General features: G+C 37.5%; 1 protein-coding gene across 4 annotated transcripts in view; it reads right to left on the bottom strand.

Annotated features, from left to right (window-relative positions):
- The window catches only part of LOC115429163 (B-cell receptor CD22-like), a 29,459-nt gene extending 12,197 nt beyond the window's left edge, over positions 1-17,262 (bottom strand). For 2 of the 4 annotated variants that reach the window (XM_030148414.1, XM_030148413.1), the window contains exons 1-11: positions 16,769-17,261; positions 14,022-14,075; positions 12,751-13,767; positions 12,306-12,617; positions 6,108-6,371; positions 5,166-5,429; positions 4,061-4,324; positions 3,122-3,385; positions 2,017-2,280; positions 1,079-1,342; positions 37-300 (exon numbers count right to left, since the gene is read on the bottom strand). In XM_030148414.1, coding sequence (XP_030004274.1) covers positions 37-300; positions 1,079-1,342; positions 2,017-2,280; positions 3,122-3,385; positions 4,061-4,324; positions 5,166-5,429; positions 6,108-6,371; positions 12,306-12,617; positions 12,751-13,767; positions 14,022-14,075; positions 16,769-16,796 — 3,259 coding nt within the window. In that variant the 5' untranslated portion in view covers positions 16,797-17,261. Of the gene's footprint in view, positions 1-36; positions 301-1,078; positions 1,343-2,016; positions 2,281-3,121; positions 3,386-4,060; positions 4,325-5,165; positions 5,430-6,107; positions 6,372-12,305; positions 12,618-12,750; positions 13,768-14,021; positions 14,076-16,768 lie in introns of all 4 variants that reach the window. The other 2 variants (XM_030148415.1, XM_030148416.1) reach the window with 2 other exon arrangements.
- Positions 17,263-20,282: the final 3,020 nt, after the last annotated feature.

Raw genomic sequence — 20,282 nt, 5'->3', positions numbered from 1 at the left:
TGATGAATGTACAGATTTTAAACATGTGATACATACATTGAACATCTATGTCTGTCCTGTTGGACCGTCCAGTTCCCAGATCGTTTTGAGCCTGACAGAGGAAAGCACCAGTGTTTCTTGATGCAGTAATGGTTAAATCAGGTCCGGTGTGGATTAGAGTCTCATGTTGTGGATCAGCTCTGTACCATGTGTAGATCTGTACTGCTGGGTTGGCATCACTACTGCATTTCAGAACCACATTAGTGCCCTCTTCAACTGGGCCAGATGGACTGACCAAGACTTTGAAGTCTTTGGGTACGTCTGAAAAATGAATTAATAATAAAAAATATAGGTTTTATATTTCCATCTGACACAAGATTGCTACTGGTTTTGATATTCTAGTCAAATCCAGGAAACAAACATTATGGATTACACTTTTAATTTGGAATTATTCCAGTGAATATGATCCTCTGGAAAAAGACACTGATAAAAGACTGTCACCTAAATATTAATGGACTAAACTGTAATTATGAAGGACAATAAACTGTCCATCAACAATATCATCCTGTCCATAAAACATGACATTATTCATCAAACACATGTTGAGTCACCGACATTTTTACTGGACGATGACAAAATGATAATAAACTAGAAAAGCACTTGGAGAGCGCAGACCTCCACCGAGGCAGATCACCCCCCCAACACCACCAAAATTTAAATATTTAATCCTTTGTTCCTTGTGCCAGTATCAACATTTCCTGAAAATTTCATCCAAGTCCGTCCATAACTTATCTTGCTAACCAGACAAACAGACAAACCAAAAGACAAACCCTGATGAAAACACAACCTCCGCTGTTACACTTGGCAGAGGTAACTAAACACCTGACCAGAAGTTTTTGTGGGCTTAATTAAATATTCACATTGTGCAGTTCATGAATTATTGACCAAAATGTGTTCACATTTATTCCCCCTGTAGCTCACAAGATTCAGTTCTATGATTGAAATTATGTTGTTTAAAATATTTTTTCAGCCTTTAAAATCTGACCTTTACACCTCTTTTGGTTGGTGAATGTACAGATTTTAAAAATGTGATACATACATTGAACATGTATGTTTGTCTTGTTGGACCGTCCAGTTCCCAGATCGTTTTGAGCCTGACAGAGGAAAGCACCAGTGTTTCTTGATGCAGTAATGGTTAAATCAGGTCCGGTGTGGATTAGAGTCTCATGTTGTGGATCAGCTCTGTACCATGTGTAGATCTTTACTGCTGGGTTGGCATCACTACTGCATTTCAGAAGCACATTAGTGCCCTCTTGAACTGGACCAGATGGACTGACCAAGACTTTGGTTTCTTTGGGTACATCTGAAAAATGAATTAATAATAAAAATATAGGTTTTATATTTTCATCTGACACAAGATTGCTACTGGTTCTGATATTCTAGTCAAATTCAGGAAACAAACATTATGGAATTTCACATTTAACTTGGAATTATTCCAGTGAATATGATCCTCTGTAAAAAGACACTGATAAAAGACTGTCACCTAAATATTAATTGTCTGAGCTGTCATTATGAAGGACAATAAACTGTCCATCAACAATATCCTACTGTCCATAAAACATGACATTACTCATGAAACACATGTTGAGCCACCAACATTTTACTGGACGATGACAAAATGATAATAAACAGAACAGCTGACAAGAAGTTTACTGATCTGAAAAGAAAACAAAAGGGGAATTGTTTTTTTTGGGATAATATAGAACACACAGAAAAAAGCTAAACTATATTTGTAAGTAAGTATAAATGGGTCCAGGGACCCCCACACTGTTGTTTTTCCTCTGTGCTCTAAGTAAAAAATTTACATTGTGCAATTTATGTATTATTGACCAAAATGTGTTCACATTTATTCTCCCTGCGGTTCACAAGGTTCAATTCTACGATTAATATTTTTTCAGCCTTATTATCTTGTATTAAAATCTGACCTTTACACCTCTTTTGGTTGATGAATGTACAGATTTTAAACGTGATACATACATTGAACATCTATGTTTGTCTTGTTGGACCGTCCAGTTCCCAGATCGTTTTGAGCCTGACAGAGGAAAGCACCAGTGTTTCTTGATGCAGTAATGGTTAAATCAGGTCCGGTGTGGATTAGAGTCTCATGTTCTGGATCAGCTCTGTACCATGTGTAGATCTGTACTGCTGGGTTGGCATCACTACTGCATTTCAGAACCACATTAGTGCCCTCTTGAACTGGACCAGATGGACTGACCAAGACTTTGGTTTCTTTGGGTACATCTGAAAAATGAATTAATAATAAAAATATAGGTTTTATATTTTCATCTGACACAAGATTGCTACTGGTTCTGATATTCTAGTCAAATTCAGGAAACAAACATTATGGAATTTCACATTTAACTTGGAATTATTCCAGTGAATATGATCCTCTGTAAAGAGACACTGATAAAAGACTGTCACCTAAATATTAATTGTCTGAGCTGTCATTATGAAGGACAATAAACTGTCCATCAACAATATCATACTGTCTATAAAACACGACATTACTCATGAAACACATGTTGAGCCACCAACATTTTACTGAACGATGATAAAATGATCGTAAACTAGAAGCACTCGGAGACCGCAGACCTCTGCCATGGCAGATCAGTGCCCTGGATTTGAATGATAATTTCAGGAAATGTTGATACTGGCACAAGGAACAAATGATTAAATTTTGATGGCGATCGGGGGTGGTGGTTGGGTGGTGGTGGTTGGCCCATGGGGGCCCACTGATCTGCCTTGGCAGAGGTCTGCGCTGTCGTTTCTAGAATAGCACTCGGAGAGAACCCCCGCAGACATGGTGAGAACATGCAAACTCCACACAGAAAGGTCCCATTCCAAACCCAGGACCTTCTTGCTGTAAGGAACGAGTCCTCTCCACTACACCACCGTGTTGACATCTTTTTGATTTTTCTTCTTTGTTTATACTTTACTGTGTAATAACACTACAGTGAAGGTGACATAATATATCAACAACACACATAGTATTAGCTGATGAATCTAAACCACTAATTCATGACTGCTGGGTTATACCTCTTTTGGGTGGTGAATGTACAGATTTTAAAAACGTGATACATACATTGAACATCTATGTTTGTCTTGTTGGACCGTCCAGTTCCCAGATCGTTTTGAGCCTGACAGAGGAAAGCACCAGTGTTTCTTGATGCAGTAATGGTTAAATCAGGTCCGGTGTGGATTAGAGTCTCATGTTGTGGATCAGCTCTGTACCATGTGTAGATCTGTACTGCTGGGTTGGCATCACTACTGCATTTCAGAAGCACATTAGTGCCCTCTTGAACTGGACCAGATGGACTGACCAAGACTTTGGTTTCTTTGGGTACATCTGAAAAATGAATTAATAATAAAAATATAGGTTTTATATTTTCATCTGACACAAGATTGCTACTGGTTCTGATATTCTAGTCAAATTCAGGAAACAAACATTATGGAATTTCACATTTAACTTGGAATTATTCCAGTGAATATGATCCTCTGTAAAAAGACACTGATAAAAGACTGTCACCTAAATATTAATTGTCTGAGCTGTCATTATGAAGGACAATAAACTGTCCATCAACAATATCCTACTGTCCATAAAACATGACATTACTCATGAAACACATGTTGAGCCACCAACATTTTACTGGACGATGACAAAATGATAATAAACAGAACAGCTGACAAGAAGTTTACTGATCTGAAAAGAAAACAAAAGGGGAATTGTTTTTTTTTGGGATAATATAGAACACACAGAAAAAAGCTAAACTATATTTGTAAGTAAGTATAAATGGGTCCAGGGACCCCCACACTGTTGTTTTTCCTCTGTGCTCTAAGTAAAAAATTTACATTGTGCAATTTATGTATTATTGACCAAAATGTGTTCACATTTATTCTCCCTGCGGTTCACAAGGTTCAATTCTACGATTAATATTTTTTCAGCCTTATTATCTTGTATTAAAATCTGACCTTTACACCTCTTTTGGTTGATGAATGTACAGATTTTAAATGTGATACATACATTGAACATCTATGTTTGTCTTGTTGGACCGTCCAGTTCCCAGATCGTTTTGAGCCTGACAGAGGAAAGCACCAGTGTTTCTTGATGTAGTAATGGTTAAATCAGGTCCGGTGTGGATTAGAGTCTCATGTTCTGGATCAGCTCTGTACCATGTGTAGATCTTTACTGCTGGGTTGGCATCACTACTGCATTTCAGAAACACATTAGTGCCCTCTTGAACTGGACCAGATGGACTGACCAAGACTTTGGTTTCTTTGGGTACATCTGAAAAATGAATTAATAATAAAAATATAGGTTTTATATTTTCATCTGACACAAGATTGCTACTGGTTCTGATATTCTAGTCAAATTCAGGAAACAAACATTATGGAATTTCACATTTAACTTGGAATTATTCCAGTGAATATGATCCTCTGTAAAGAGACACTGATAAAAGACTGTCACCTAAATATTAATTGTCTGAGCTGTCATTATGAAGGACAATAAACTGTCCATCAACAATATCATACTGTCTATAAAACACGACATTACTCATGAAACACATGTTGAGCCACCAACATTTTACTGAACGATGACAAAATGATCGTAAACTAGAAGCACTCGGAGACCGCAGACCTCTGCCATGGCAGATCAGTGCCCTGGATTTGAATGATAATTTCAGGAAATGTTGATACTGGCACAAGGAACAAATGATTAAATTTTGATGGCGATCGGGGGTGGTGGTTGGGTGGTGGTGGTTGGCCCATGGGGGCCCACTGATCTGCCTTGGCAGAGGTCTGCGCTGTCGTTTCTAGAATAGCACTCGGAGAGAACCCCCGCAGACATGGTGAGAACATGCAAACTCCACACAGAAAGGTCCCATTCCAAACCCAGGACCTTCTTGCTGTAAGGAACGAGTCCTCTCCACTACACCACCGTGTTGACATCTTTTTGATTTTTCTTCTTTGTTTATACTTTACTGTGTAATAACACTACAGTGAAGGTGACATAATATATCAACAACACACATAGTCTTAGCTGATGAATCTAAACCACTAATTCATGACTGCTGGGTTATACCTCTTTTGGGTGGTGAATGTACAGATTTTAAAAATGTGATACATACATTGAACATCTATGTTTGTCTTGTTGGACCGTCCAGTTCCCAGATCGTTTTGAGCCTGACAGAGGAAAGCACCAGTGTTTCTTGATGCAGTAATGGTTAAATCAGGTCCGGTGTGGATTAGAGTCTCATGTTGTGGATCAGCTCTGTACCATGTGTAGATCTGTACTGCTGGGTTGGCATCACTACTGCATTTCAGAAGCACATTAGTGCCCTCTTGAACTGGACCAGATGGACTGACCAAGACTTTGGTTTCTTTGGGTACATCTGAAAAATGAATTAATAATAAAAATATAGGTTTTATATTTTCATCTGACACAAGATTGCTACTGGTTCTGATATTCTAGTCAAATTCAGGAAACAAACATTATGGAATTTCACATTTAACTTGGAATTATTCCAGTGAATATGATCCTCTGTAAAAAGACACTGATAAAAGACTGTCACCTAAATATTAATTGTCTGAGCTGTCATTATGAAGGACAATAAACTGTCCATCAACAATATCCTACTGTCCATAAAACATGACATTACTCATGAAACACATGTTGAGCCACCAATATTTTACTGGACGATGACAAAATGATAATAAACAGAACAGCTGACAAGAAGTTTACTGATCTGAAAAGAAAACAAAAGGGGAATTTTTTTTTTTTTGGGATAATATAGAAAGCACAGAAAAAAGCTAAACTATATTTGTAAGTAAGTATAAATGGGTCCAGGGACCCCCACACTGTTGTTTTTCCTCTGTGCTCTAAGTAAAAAATTTACATTGTGCAATTTATGTATTATTGACCAAAATGTGTTCACATTTATTCTCCCTGCGGTTCACAAAATTCAGTTCTATGATTAATGTTTTTTCAGCCTTATTATCTTCCATTAAAATCTGACCTTTACACCTCTTTTGGTTGATGAATGTACAGATTTTAAAAATGTGATACATACATTGAACATCTATGTTTGTCTTGTTGGACCGTCCAGTTCCCAGTTCGTTTTCAGCCTGACAGAGGAAAGCACCAGTGTTTCTTGATGCAGTAATGGTTAAATCAGGTCCGGCGTGGATTAGAGTCTCATGTTGTGGATCAGCTCTGTACCATGTGTAGATCTGTACTGCTGGGTTGGCATCACTACTGCATTTCAGAAGCACATTAGTGCCCTCTTGAACTGGACCAGATGGACTGACCAAGACTGTGGTGTTTTTAGGTCGGTCTAAAACAAATGAGAAAAACAATATTTATCTTATTTTTTAAGTTTCACAGCTTTTTGATATCAATAAAACAACAGAGATCTGGGTCAAGTTTGCTGTCTGATGTTTGAACCTGTGTAACGTTTCCCTGAGTGTAGTTAGTAGTGGTGGCTGGTCGTGGTGGTAGTTCCTGGACTCCAGAATGAACGTAAAGCAGACAATCAACCTGTTCCAAATTTCACATGTAAGCAAATTTAGTTCTACCCGTCCAGTCACACCTTTATTTAGTTTCCTCCATGTCTGTGTTTTATACAGACACTGTACTATGAGACTATCCAACTACATATTAGATAATGTAGGACCCCATTACAAGTGAGTGGGATTGTTTTTTCAGCAGTTGGTCCTTGTGAGTGACACTTTTTGATTTTTTATTCATTCATCTTATAAATAGCTTTATCCTCACTAGGGTCACGGGGGGTGCTGGAGCCTATCCCAGTTACCTGTGGGTGAAGGTGGGGTACACCCTGGACATGTTCCCAGTTCATCACAGGGCTGACATAGAGACGAACAACTAATCACTGTCACATTCACACCTATGGGTAATTTAGTTTAACCAATTAACCTATCAGTGCATGTCTGTGGATGGTGGGAGGAAGCCGGAGTACCCAGAGAGAACCCACACAGACATGGGGAGAACATGCAAACTCCACACAGAAAGGTCCCTCTCCGAATCCAGGACCTTCTTGCTGTGAGGCACGAGTCCTCTCCACTACACCACCGTGTTGACATCTTTTTGATTGTTCTTCTTTGTTTATTCGTTACAGTGTATTAACACCACAGTGCAGGTGACATTAACATGATATATCAACAACACACATAGTATTAGCTGATGAATCTAAACCACTAATTCATGACTACTGGGTTCATATGGAAAAGGAATAACACAAGGACAATAAACATCTGAATGGGACATTTTCATAATGTACTCAGGCAGCACCACATGGGTCACATAGGTCGTATCTGAAAAATTCTTTCACTTTTGGATTCTGCAGACTTGTGGGAATTTAATGAGGTATAACTTTTGTGTCAAAAGTCAGAAATGAATAAGCAGTAATTGCAGAAACGTAGAGTAACTTTCAAAGGCAGATTGCCAACTTCCTGTTGGAGTTAGCTCATGAGTGTCAGTGTATGATTTGTCGGGCTCAATCAGACCAACATTTTGGCATTTGTTTCATGTTTCTGTGACATTCCTACTGGCCGCTAGGGCAGATTTTGTGTGTTTTTTAGTACATAGGTGGCGCTACAGAGTCCATTTTGGCACCTAAGGGGTTAATTTTGATGTTGAATCAAAGTGTTGACCAGCCATGACATACATGGCAAATTTAGTGAGTTTTGGAGCATGTTAAGGGGGTCAAATGGCAGTCTAAAGTGGAAAAAGTATGAAAATAAGGGTCATTCCAGAATTGGAGGACATTTTACATCCCACCCATCAAATTTTAAATAATCCATGTACAAAATACTAAAACATGGGGTTTCTGTGTAAATTTACTTGTTCTGAGACCAAATCTAAAAAACTAGGAGAAAAGAATGTTTGTAAATAGTTTTAAAAATACCAAATAAGTCTGGAGTACCCCCTAAAATGCCATTTTTCACTTGTCCCACCCCCCCAATGATCAAATTGAATCTCAAATAAAACAGTTAAAATGAAATTTAAATGTCATTTTTTTGGTATGATTTGTTTCATTGCTGTCTCTTGTAATTGCAGGAATATTTTTTTTAATAAACATAATATTTTTTAATAATAATTATTATACATGTAACCTGTGTCCCACAACATGCACGCAACCCTGTTACCTTTTAGCATGGTAGAAGAAGAAGAAAGCAGTGAATCGCATGATATGCTGGAATTGACATCATCAAACAGTTTTCCAAAAGAATGGGTAGAGCAAAGGTATGTCCTCTCTTCTATTTTTCATATTTTCATAAGATTGTGAGCCTTGATTGAATGTCTCACTCTACCTCACACAACCCTGTTACCCATATTAATAGGATAAGACAAATTCTTTTTGATTTTTTCTTTACTTATTTACATAAGTAAGTGTGTCCTCTTGGTCAGCAGTAACAGCTAGCTAAGTAGCTAGCTTCTATGCCTGAGAAAAAGCTAACATTAGTCTGGATTTGCAACCCTGTTACTCGCAACCCTGTTACTGTTATTAGAGTAACAGGGTTGCACTACATTAACAGGGTTGCATCTCCTCCAGTTTACTCAGATTTTACAAACTATTATTTATGGTTCAAGTCAATAATTTACATTATCTGAGATAGAATTTAATTAATCTACATATTGTAAACACATTCCTGAATTTTCCAGACTGTATTGTTTCCTTTTATTTCCTAATGGTAGTCCAAATGGATTATGGTTGCAGCAACTACCTTGATGGGATTATTAACTTGACATAAATCAAACTATATATAAACAATGAGTTACAGTTCATAATAGGGGACACTAAATTCAGTTAGATAATTTTTTTTTCTTACAGTGTGGCCCACCATTGAGTGCTGCTGAAAAGCAGAGATGCTACCGGGCCAAGCGTGATGCTGATGTACAGAGGAGAAAACAGCATTTACTAAACGAAAGACAGAAATGGAGGAAAGGAAGGAGGAAAGGGGGGCTTAATATCAAATACCATATTAGCCCTGATTTTCTGATGCAACAAGATGTTCTAAGCGCTCCTGTGTAATTTTTTTGAAATTTTCATCCAAACCCCCCCCCCGAAAATTACTTTTTTAACTCTGAAAATTGCAACTTTCCCAGCTTCTCCACTCTTTCGTCTAGTGCAGTGTATAAATATGTTCATGATGGGACATTTAATGATCCTGTAAGTGCCATATGGTATTGGAAGAGTACTTTGTACTATGAACAGTCTAATGTCAAGGTCATGTTGTAGGTTAAAGGTCACCAAAAAGCCTAGTTTTTTTCAAAAATTCATACCATTCTGACATTTTATCAAATCTGTCCTAAGTTCTGTTCCCTCTGGTTTCCTGGTGGGATCCTCCCAGGCCTTTGGCCCTTTAAAGACACATTACAGACAAAATATTGCAACATGTACATTCCATTTGAATTTGCCGCCATTAGTGTGGCGGGAAACACATTCATTCATTCATTCATTCATTCATTTTCTGAACCCACTTTCTCCTCACTAGGGTCACAGGGGTCACTTGGAGCCTATCCCAGCTACTGATGGGCGAAGGCGGGGTTCACCCTGGACATGTGACCAGTTCATCACAGACTGAACATATAGAGACAAACAATCACTGTCACATTCACACCTATGGGTGATTTAGATTAACCAGTTAACCTATCAGAGCATGTATTTGGATGGTGGGAGGAAACCGGAGTGCCCGGAGAGAACATGCAAACTTCACACAGAAACGTCCTACCCCCATCGACTGGTGTTAGAATGGAACCCAGGACCGTCTGTCTGTGAGGCACCAGGTCTATCCACTGCACCACCATGTCACCCACAACAGGACATTTACATGTAAATGTCAAAGTCATGTGAAACTACCATTTGTTCTTTTTGACATGTCTATATGAAGAATACATGAGGAAACAGTTGTGTTGAATGTGTCTTATTGAATGTCAGTTGTTTAAGGTAAGTAGATGTGTTCTGAGGAGAAAACCTGAGCCCAACATTTGGAAGAACCCACATTAACAGCTTCATTCCATGAAATATGCATTTTGGACCATTTGGGTGACCTTTGACCTATAATTTGACCTTGACACTACACCTTTTGTAGTGCAAAGCACTCTGAAGACATGACATGTCTCACAAAAAAACATTTAGAGCCCAGCATGAGCAGATTGTTACATTGTACTTTATCAAAAGTGAAGAAGGTTTGAAAGTTGACAAAAACCCCATGTTTTCAGGGCTGAAAAAGTAATTTTCGGGGGGGGGGGTTGGATGAAGAAAAAAAACAAAAATACACAGGAGTGCTTAGAACATCTTGTTGCATCAGAAAATCAGGGCTAAAGTTGAATGTAAAAATTTTCCTGAAATAAGCCCCCCCATTATTATTTTTGTTTGTTTGTTTGTTTGTTTGTTTGTTTGTTTGTTTGTTTTGGGGGGGGGGTAGTTATTTGAGAAATAGTGCTGACAGAAAGTATTAAAAGTTATTCAAAGAATACTTTGATGTCTTGAGTATTTGTCACTTTTATATAATGATCTATAATCAGAAATAATGTAGCTGTTACTTCATGCAACCCTGTTACCCTAATTTCAACCCTGTTACCATGTCATTTTAATTGAAAATAATCATAAATTACTTTCCTAGCTCAAAAGGGTTTGACCCATTGTCCTTTAAAGAGTTTATGTAATTATATGCAAAATGTGTCAGAGTAAATATTGTAAAATAAATGCTGAAATTGTTAAAGTGAAACATGCCAATGTTGAAAAGTTGGCCGAGACAGATTTTGAAAGTTGCTAAAATTAATTTAAATCAAGTCATATGTGAAACCAAATGGTTATTCAGAGAGAATGTTACTTTCTTTACTTAATGGAAAAGGAATTACATTTAAGAAATTAATTAATGCCCTTTTTTCAGGTTCCTTAGTGTTGGTAACAGGGTTGCACCAAGTATTACAAACACCAAATAAAGCATGTAATAAAAATTGTACCATTGATGTGTAAGCTGAGCCAATCAAGCCTTTGATTGTTTATTACCTATTACTGATGAATATATATTGGAAAACTAGAAAAGTGAAGGTTTATTTTTCAAGAATTTTGAAGCCCAAATGTCCTCCAATTCTGGAATGACCCATAAACAAATTGTTAGAAATCAACAACCGTACATCCTATCTCAGAAATTTTTGTATGTGAGCGTTGTGCTGAGTCCTGTGAACGGATAGATATGTCACATGTGGGGAAAAAGTCCAAAGTGAAAAATGAGTTCCAAACATCGCAACTTTGAGGGCTTCTAAAGAAAAATGAAGACAGTCCTGGAAAAGGTACGAGATTTTGAGGAAGGTTCACTCTATCTTTTGGCACTATTTAGAAGTCAATACAACAAACGGTGTCATCGGAGTTAGTTTTGAAAATTTTATTTTGAAAGGCATATTGCAAACTTCCTGTTGGAGATAGGTCATCAGTGTCAGTGTATCATTTGTAGTGCTTCATCCAACAAACATTTTGGCACTGGTTCCATGTCTCTACGACATTCCTGCTGGCCACTAGGGCTGTTGTCATTTTTCACATAGGTGGCGCTAGAGAGCCCACTTTGGCAACTATGGGGTTAATTTTTTCATTTTATAAAATTTTTCCCCAGGCCTGACATGTGTGCCAAATTTGGTGAGTTTTTGAGCATGTTTAGAGGGTCAAAATCCAGTTTAAAGTGACGATAGTATAATAATGATAAAAAAAATGAACGAAAAACAATAGGGCCTTGCTTGCAGGCAAGGCCTCTCACTGTATGAGAGGGCCTTACCTTTCAGCTCGGTCCCTAATAATAATAAGAATATATCGTACTTTAACACCATATTTACGTTCATTGCCATGTTAATGGAATGATGTCTTTTGTCACCTTGCGATAATAAACAAATCATCGCATTTGTGATTTAACGGAAAAACTGACATTATGCACTTCTGTATTTTCAAATATTTAGTAAATATTGGTAAAGTTTTGTCCAGAGGTCCACTGGAAAAGCGACTAGTGATGAGTCAGACATTTCACTCATTTGCTAAGGTGCTGAAATGTGACACACAGAACATGAGAGTACATTGTACTGTGTATTACTGTATTATGCAGATAAAACACTGGTGAGAAAAATGATTACAGCCATCAATTATGAAGTAGGATAAGCAGGATTATGTTATGAGAAAATTGAAAGTGAGCATTTCCGGAAAAAAAAAAAAAAAATTCTGTACTCTCAGTGAAGGACTAAATTAAAATTCACTTACATTTGACATGAGCTGTCCATCCTTGGTTAACAGATGACACCACCCTGTTGTCTTCTCTCCTGTAGTCAGCAGTGCAGGAGAACCTCTGTCCGTGGTGGAGGTGAGAGGCAGTGAATTTCAGAACAGACTTTATGACTTTAGTTTTGTCCTGATTGTCCATCAGTGTCTCCTGACTGGTTCCCAGACTGGGGGTCCACGTCACAGTCGGAGGAAGAGATGGACAGGGAGCTGGAGCAGAGCACTGCAGACTCACTGAGGCCCCCTCCTCCACCTCCAGTTCAGATGGAGACAGAGTCGGTCTAGGAGGATCACCTGGTGGGAAATCACATATAGACCAGTCACCAAATAAACACGACTTTAAATATATAATATTTATAAAATAAATGAACAAAACTACAAAGATAAATGGAACACAAATGGTTTAGAGACTGAATTAAAAACATACCTTTGACACTAATATTCACACCTGATGGATAAGTATATATCGTTGGATTGTCGCATTGCACTCTGAAAAAATATGTACCAGTGTCTGCAATTTGTATATTATTTATAGTTGAGGTGCAGGTTTTATTTTTTAAGTCTTCTGTTGTTGCTGTTGTGGTAAATCCAGATGTAACGTCAGATTCAGGATTGCGATGGTCTTCTTTTCTCCACATTGCTACACATGTATCATCTAAGCCTTGTTCATATTCATCTTGTATTTCAAAGGAACAGGGTATGGTCACACAGGATCCAGCTACAGCCTCTATTGTGTCTGGTAAAAAGATCTGAAAGTCTGCACCTTTGACTTTAATATTCACACCTGATGGATAAGTATATATCGTTGGATTGTTGCATTGCACTCTGAAAAAATATGTACCACTGTCTGCAATTTGTATATTATTTATAGTTGAGGTGCAGGTTTTATTTTTTAAGTCTTCTGTTGTTGCTGTTGTGGTAAATCTAGATGTAACGTCAGATTCAGGATTGCGATGGTCTTCTTTTCTCCACATTGCTACACATGTATCATCTAAGCCTTGTTCATATTCATCTTGTATTTCAAAGGAACAGGGTATGGTCACACAGGATCCAGCTACAGCCTCTATTGTGTCTGGTAAAAAGATCTGAAAGTCTGCACCTTTGACTTTAATATTCACACCTGATGGATAAGTATATATCGTTGGATTGTTGCATTGCACTCTGAAAAAATATGTACCACTGTCTGCAATTTGTATATTATTTATAGTTGAGGTGCAGGTTTTATTTTTTAAGTCTTCTGTTGTTGCTGTTGTGGTAAATCTAGATGAAATGTCAGATTCAGGATCGTCATAGTTTCCTTTTCTCCACATTGCTACACATGTATCATCTAAGCCTTGTTCATATTCGTCTTGTATTTCAAAGGAACAGGATATGGTCACACTGGATCCAGCTACAGCCTCTATTGTCTCTGGTAAAGAGATCTGAAAGTCTGCACTTAAGACACCTGAAACACAAAACAGTGAAAAGACAATTACAAACTGCAAAATGTAAGTCTAGGATCTAAAGCATCACTCAACAGATTTAAAAAAAATATATATATTTCAACAATCTTTTTTTTAACATATCTTTTAATATCCTGTCAATCCTTAAACTCCGAATGCAAAACTCAAACATATGGGGGTACCTTAGTTTATGGTTCTGCTTGATCTCCTCTATACTCTTCTATAGTTTCAGATGTGAAACTGGACCTGAACTTACCATGCAGCAAACAGAGAGTGAGGAGGATATTCAGAGCTCCAGCCATCTGTTTGACTAAAAAAGAAAAAAAAATAGGCCGATGATTCTAAACAAAATCCTCTGCATATTTGTTATATCTTAACCTTAAACACCCACTAAAACACTGATCCCCGTAAAAACTTTTTTCTCCGTTTACTCTTCAGTTTTATTTCAGTCTTTTTTTTTCCATATTAACATAAAACAGGAAGTGATAAATAGAAAAGAAAGTGACAGGAAGAGTTTGGTGGATTAAAGTTAAAAATTATGTAACTTCCACCAAAACACATTTAATCTAATTATAGTGTTAAATCCTCGGTACTACCGTGGTTCAGCTCTCCGTTTAAATAGGGTCCTGATCTCACCTGGCGCCAGGAGAGACCCGCTCTGTGGTCAGCGATGACATTAGCCCAGCTGGTTGATAGCTGTTTCGTGGATTTAGTGCACTTGTTACATGACAGGTAGTAATTTAAAAGCCAGGAATATTAGGCTTTTGAGACATAAAAATGGTAGGTGGATTTAGGCTAAAATACCTTCAGGACTTTTGTTGTAATGCACACAATAAACCTAGCGTTTTACATTCCCCAACCTAGTATACTACATATGGAAACAACTCAAGGAGAATTTAGAATTTACTTTTTATAAATTTATTGTAGGCAATTTAGCAAAGCACATCATATGCATGAATTAAATTTCAATCAAAAAATAAATCCATAAACTGAAGCTCCGAGTCTAAAACTAATCTTAATCCATCTAATACTACATTCCGGTTGATAACCCACATCCCATTAGTTCAGTCTATCAGTCCTTGAAATTGTTTCAGTGGTTGCATAGCTTGTAGTTCTCGAGGGGGAAAAAATAAAAATAATAAAAATAATAATGGTGAGGTTAAAAGACCTATTTCATCAATCAAAAATTGAAAGAAAGTTAAAATTGGAAAAGTTCCCAAATAAAAATAAATATTTCTCTAACTTCTGCAAAAAGGAAAAATTACGAATTGGTAAAAAGATCAATATTGAAAGGTGTTGTAAATCCGGATAAATCGGAAAATAGGATCTTGCAAAATAAAATCTGAAATTAATCTAAATTAACGACTCGAATGGAATGAATTCGTAGAAAATCCAATAACCGAGAAAAAAATCGGATGAATGAGAACAAAAATCAAAAACTTCTTGAAACTACAAGGTTGTCAAAAAAGATTTGAATTCCTAAGGAATTGTAAAATTAGAAAAAGTGTCCAATAATTGAAAATATAAAAATAGTAATTACAACAGAATTTAGAAAAAGGTCCAATTATGGGGCCATTATTGTAGCAATATTATTTGCAAATGCGTGTGGAGAATTGAGTGTCCGTATTTCAATCTGTCTGTGCGCAGTCGGATTTGCAAATGTGTAAATGAATCTGTAAATGCGCGATGAGATTTGTGTGTCTGTACAACAATCTGCAAATGTGTAAAACAACTTGTGTGTGTGTAATCAGATTTGAAAAGTCAAAGTATTTTCACCACAAGACCCAGAAATACAGACAAATCATTGGTTACAAGTCAAGCGGCTTCTCAATTGGCTCTCTTTACACACGTGAATTTTGCTACACTTCTGCCGAGAGAGATCCACAAATGCGCAGCGGGATTTGTCTGTAAAACCAGGGTTTACGTGCCTGGGCTCAGGCTGCCCTGGGCTCATCTTTCACAGTGAAAGATCTTTCACTGTTCGTTTTAAAAGGGTCATGGAATCCACCTTGTGAAGAAGAAGAAGATTAATCTTCTTCTTCGATTTTTAGTGGCAGGTTGGTGAACCTTGCAAGCTCAACTCATGTAAACTCAGGTCAGGTACAAGAACGAGCAAAGCCGATCGCAGCCGGAATGAGGGAGCCTGTGAGCCTGAGCCCAGGGCAGCCTGAGCCCAGGCACGCAAACCCTGGTTTTACAGACAAATCCCGCTGCGCATTTGTGGATCTGGCACGGCAGAAGTGTAGCAAAATTCACGTGTGTAAAGAGAGCCAATCGAGAAGCCGCTTGACTTGTAACCAATGATTTGTCTGTATTTCTGGGTCTTGTGGTGAAAATACTTTGACTTTTCAAATCTGATTACACACACACAAGTTGTTTTACACATTTGCAGATTGTTGTACAGACACACAAATCTCATCGCGCATTTACAGATTCATTTACACATTTGCAAATCCGACTGCACACAGACAGATTGAAATACGGACACTCAACTCTCCACACGCATTTGCAAATAATATTGCTATAATAATGGCCCCATATCCAATCTAGTAAAAATAGACAATTGAGTAATTTAGAAAAATAGGATTATCACTTACCGAGAATTAATCGGAAAAAGTTACAAAAACCGAAGAATTGTGAAGAGTAAAAATCAAAAATTTGAGCTTAATCGGTATCAGAAACCTAAATGGGAAAAAGCCAAGAAGTTACAGAAATAGGTTAAATGTAGAAAAATTAAAAACAAAATTTAATCTAATTTCTGTAAAAAGTCAAAAGGGTAAAAAGTAATTCAATTTAAAAAGACATCCTCAGCATGCTTGATCAGGGCTGTCGAGTTTGCCTTAAGATACTGGGTAAAAGAAAAGAAATAAGAAAATGTAAAAATTCTTCTTCTTTTCCAGTCCGGGCCAAAGTGGAGAAAAATACCGAAAGTCTGTTAAACAGATGGTCCGTCGGCAAATGTTCCCCATAAGAGGGTAAAAGTTCTTAAAATACAGTTCTTACCTTTTAAGAGTCTTTGGTCCTTTGTCATCTGAAGAAATAGGTCTTTGCTTTTAAAAGTTCGATCCGTCGATGCAAAGTTATTCTGTCAGATGAACCTCCAGCATTAGTTGAGAAGTAAAGATTAACAACTCCCGGCCGATCTTTTCTGGTCTCAAAAGAGCGTAACTCGGAGTCTAATCTTACTCCGTTGTTGATACAGAGTTCTAGCCTGTGTGAGGCTTCAAGTACTTCTGAAATGGTATTATAGTTATTTCTGATTTTATCGGACTTCGTTACAAGGCTACGCCTTGCTGACTTCATCGTTAGATGATTTGTGTCCAGATGGTTCCGTTGGAAGTTCCCCTTTTCCCTGGTCATAGTTCGATGTCCTCGGCCAAACTTCTTCTTTCCGTGTCAATGGCCGGATGTTCGCGGCCGAGTTCCTCCTTTTTGAAGAAAGTTCTTTTCTCTAGGGAAAGTTCCTTATTTTTTAAGAAAGTTCTCTTTTTTTACCGTCATCAGTTAGCGTCAGCAGCAGATGGCTCGGTGTTGTTTACTTTAGTTCTCCTTTTCTGCTAGATTTCTCCTAAGTTTACCTCTATTTTGTGTAAAACATGTCCTGACTTAACCTAAAGACACGTCCTTACATACATAATACATATCAGTAAGCACAAATATGCACATTCTTAATTATTCTTTTACCTTTAAGCATACTTATTAGTTGCAGTTACATATATCAAATTCAATGTAATACATCAGCTTAAATCATCTTGTTAATACTAAGCTATACTTAACATTGGTTAAAATGCTGGGTGTTGCACTTCTGTATGAGGCCTTCTGGTGCCTGCTGTGACCTTTAGGGCCTTGAACTCGACCCATCTTGACAATAGATAAAGAAAATAATCAAGTGTTAAAGTTTTGTGTCTGGACTTACATTTTCACAAGGTCTGTAGAGAAGTCAAGTTCCTCAGGAGAGTGAAGAGAGTCTCTTAAAAACCTGCAATAATTATCAGCAAAATGAGGAAGTCTTTGTTCAACATGCGCAAAAATGACACATACTTGTTCCCATAAATGGCTGTGAACTGAACTGTCATATTCTTGGTGGAGTTTCTCACCTTTATCTCAATGATGATTGTGAAAACAGCAGCGGAAATGTTTATAACTACTGCAACTGTTTTCAACTGATGTGTATTTATGTGAGCTGTCATCCATCCATCCATCCATCCATCTTCAGTGTTGGGATTAAAGTAATGCTTTACAGTAACAGATTACTTTTTGCTGTAATATAGTAGTGTAAGGCATTACTAATCCATTTTGAGTAATATTTTGCTGGGTACATGTTCAATAGTGCTTGCATTACAACTAGGGTATTAGTGACTTCAGATTTTTTCAGACTGACTTGTATCAGTGAAGTCAAAGTTGAGTCGACTTGTGTGATGATGACATCACATTGACAGTGGAGGAACAACACAGACACAGCTGTTCAACAATGAGCAACTTGTACTAATGTTCACTGGAACAGTAACAATGTACAGTAAAGAGCAGAATAAAAAACTAAGACACAAACATCAACAGTCCTTCTCAGACATTTAACCAAAACAAACCATAGGTTGACACCTTGAATTTTCTTTTAAATTTAAGTGAACAGCATAAAGTGGAAAAAGGTTCAGACCGCGGCAGAAAAAACACACAGCATGTTAGAGAAAAGAGCGCATTGTCTTCTTGAAATAAATGAACAGAATAATCCTAGATAAGTGTAATAATCCTTAGAAAAGTGTCAGATTTGTCAGAAAACACCAAAACAGAGCACACATTCCTGGCATACCAATCTCATTAGCGTGTGAGAACAGCTGAAAACCACCTCAATTCTATTGGTAGCATGTTCTAAAACGCCCCAAACAGCATAATCCAGAGGGTTTAGATCTGGGCTAGAAGGCGGCCATAAACATGATTCCCAAAAATTGCTTAAGTTGGATTTGTTGCTGTTGTCAACAAATGTTTTGGTGTTCTTGTGTAAGATTTTAACTTCAAATCATATTTTTTGTATTTTTTTTACCTTTATTTAACCAGGAAAACCTCATTGAGATTAAGAATCTCTTTTTCAAGAGTGTCCTGGCCAAGACGGGCAGCAGTACATTAACCCTTAATAGGTAACCTGGGGTCCCAGCAGACCCCACGTTTTTAATTTTTTATGTTTTCACGCAGTAAAGGAGAATTGTATTTCACGCAGTAAAGGAGAATTTATTTGGAAAATAAAGCACAATTTTGTTATATTTTTTTTGTTTCATTGCTATCCTTTCATACTATAAGCAATAAAGTATTGTAACTGACTAAAAAATAACATTTTTAGATGGTTACCTATTAAATAGTTACAGACAGACTTCCACACATAAAACGAATACATAAAAAGCAAACAGACAAGTCAAACCTTCCAAAGTCAACTCAAAAAGTGCTCATGAAATGTAAACAAAAGTGCGTCAGGTAAAACATCTGCAGCCAGATGTCTCCCTCTCTAAATCACACAGCATCCTCTTAAAAGTGTCCAATGAAACCAGATCCTTCAGTTTCAGGTCTTTTTGTAGTTCATTCCAGGTGAATGGGGCCGCATACCTGAAGGCCTTTTTCCCCTGTTCAGTTCTAACTTTGGGAACAGACAACAAGAAAAGATCCTGAGAACGCAGATTATAAGAGTCTGTGGTTCTCCGACTGATGTAGGTCTGAAGGTAGGATGGGAGCAGACCTAAAATAGACTTGTAAATTAAAATACGCCAGTGACTCAGTCTGCGAGCTGACAAGGAAGACCATCCTACACGATCATAAAGCAGACAATGATGGGTAAGAGATTTAGAATTGCTGATGAACCTCAGAGCTCCATGATACACACTGTCCAGTGACCGTAAACTATGGGTGGAGGCATGCATGTACAAGACATCACCATAGTCCAACACAGACAGAAATGTTGCTGAAACCAGTCTCCTTCTTGATTCGAAAGACAGACATGATTTAATTCGAAAGAAGAAGCCAAGTTTTAGTTTTAGTTTTCTAACAAGCTGCTGAATGTGCGCAGAGAAAGAAAGGGAGCTGTCAATTAAAATGCCTAAATATTTATAGGTCGGGACGAGTTCTATCTGTGTTCCCTGGGTAGTGATCAGTGAAGGCAGGTTTGACAATGTGGACCTTGAGTTTGAAAACAGCATGACTTTTGTTTTATCTGCGTTTAGAACCACTCTTAAGTCATGAAAATTTTGTTGGACAGTATTAAAAGCAAGTTGTAGCTGGATAAGGGCTTTGACAGGAGTGGAAGCAGAAGTGTACATGACTGTATCATCAGCATAAAAATGAAATTTTGCGTTTGATATATTGTGATTGATGTTATTAATGTAAATTATGAATAAAAGTGGCCCCAGGACTGACCCTTGTGGCACACCTTTTGTCAAGGTGAGTAAACTGGAAGTACAGCCGTCTACCTGCACACTGTCAGGTAATTTTTAAACCAGCCAACTGCGTGCTCCGATATTCCTGATTTAAATAATCT

This window comes from Sphaeramia orbicularis, chromosome 12 (assembly GCF_902148855.1).
Source record: "Sphaeramia orbicularis chromosome 12, fSphaOr1.1, whole genome shotgun sequence".
Classification (NCBI taxonomy): Eukaryota; Metazoa; Chordata; class Actinopteri; order Kurtiformes; family Apogonidae; genus Sphaeramia; species Sphaeramia orbicularis.
Note: the sequence above shows the minus strand (reverse complement) of the source record. Positions and strands in the feature narration are given on the sequence as shown.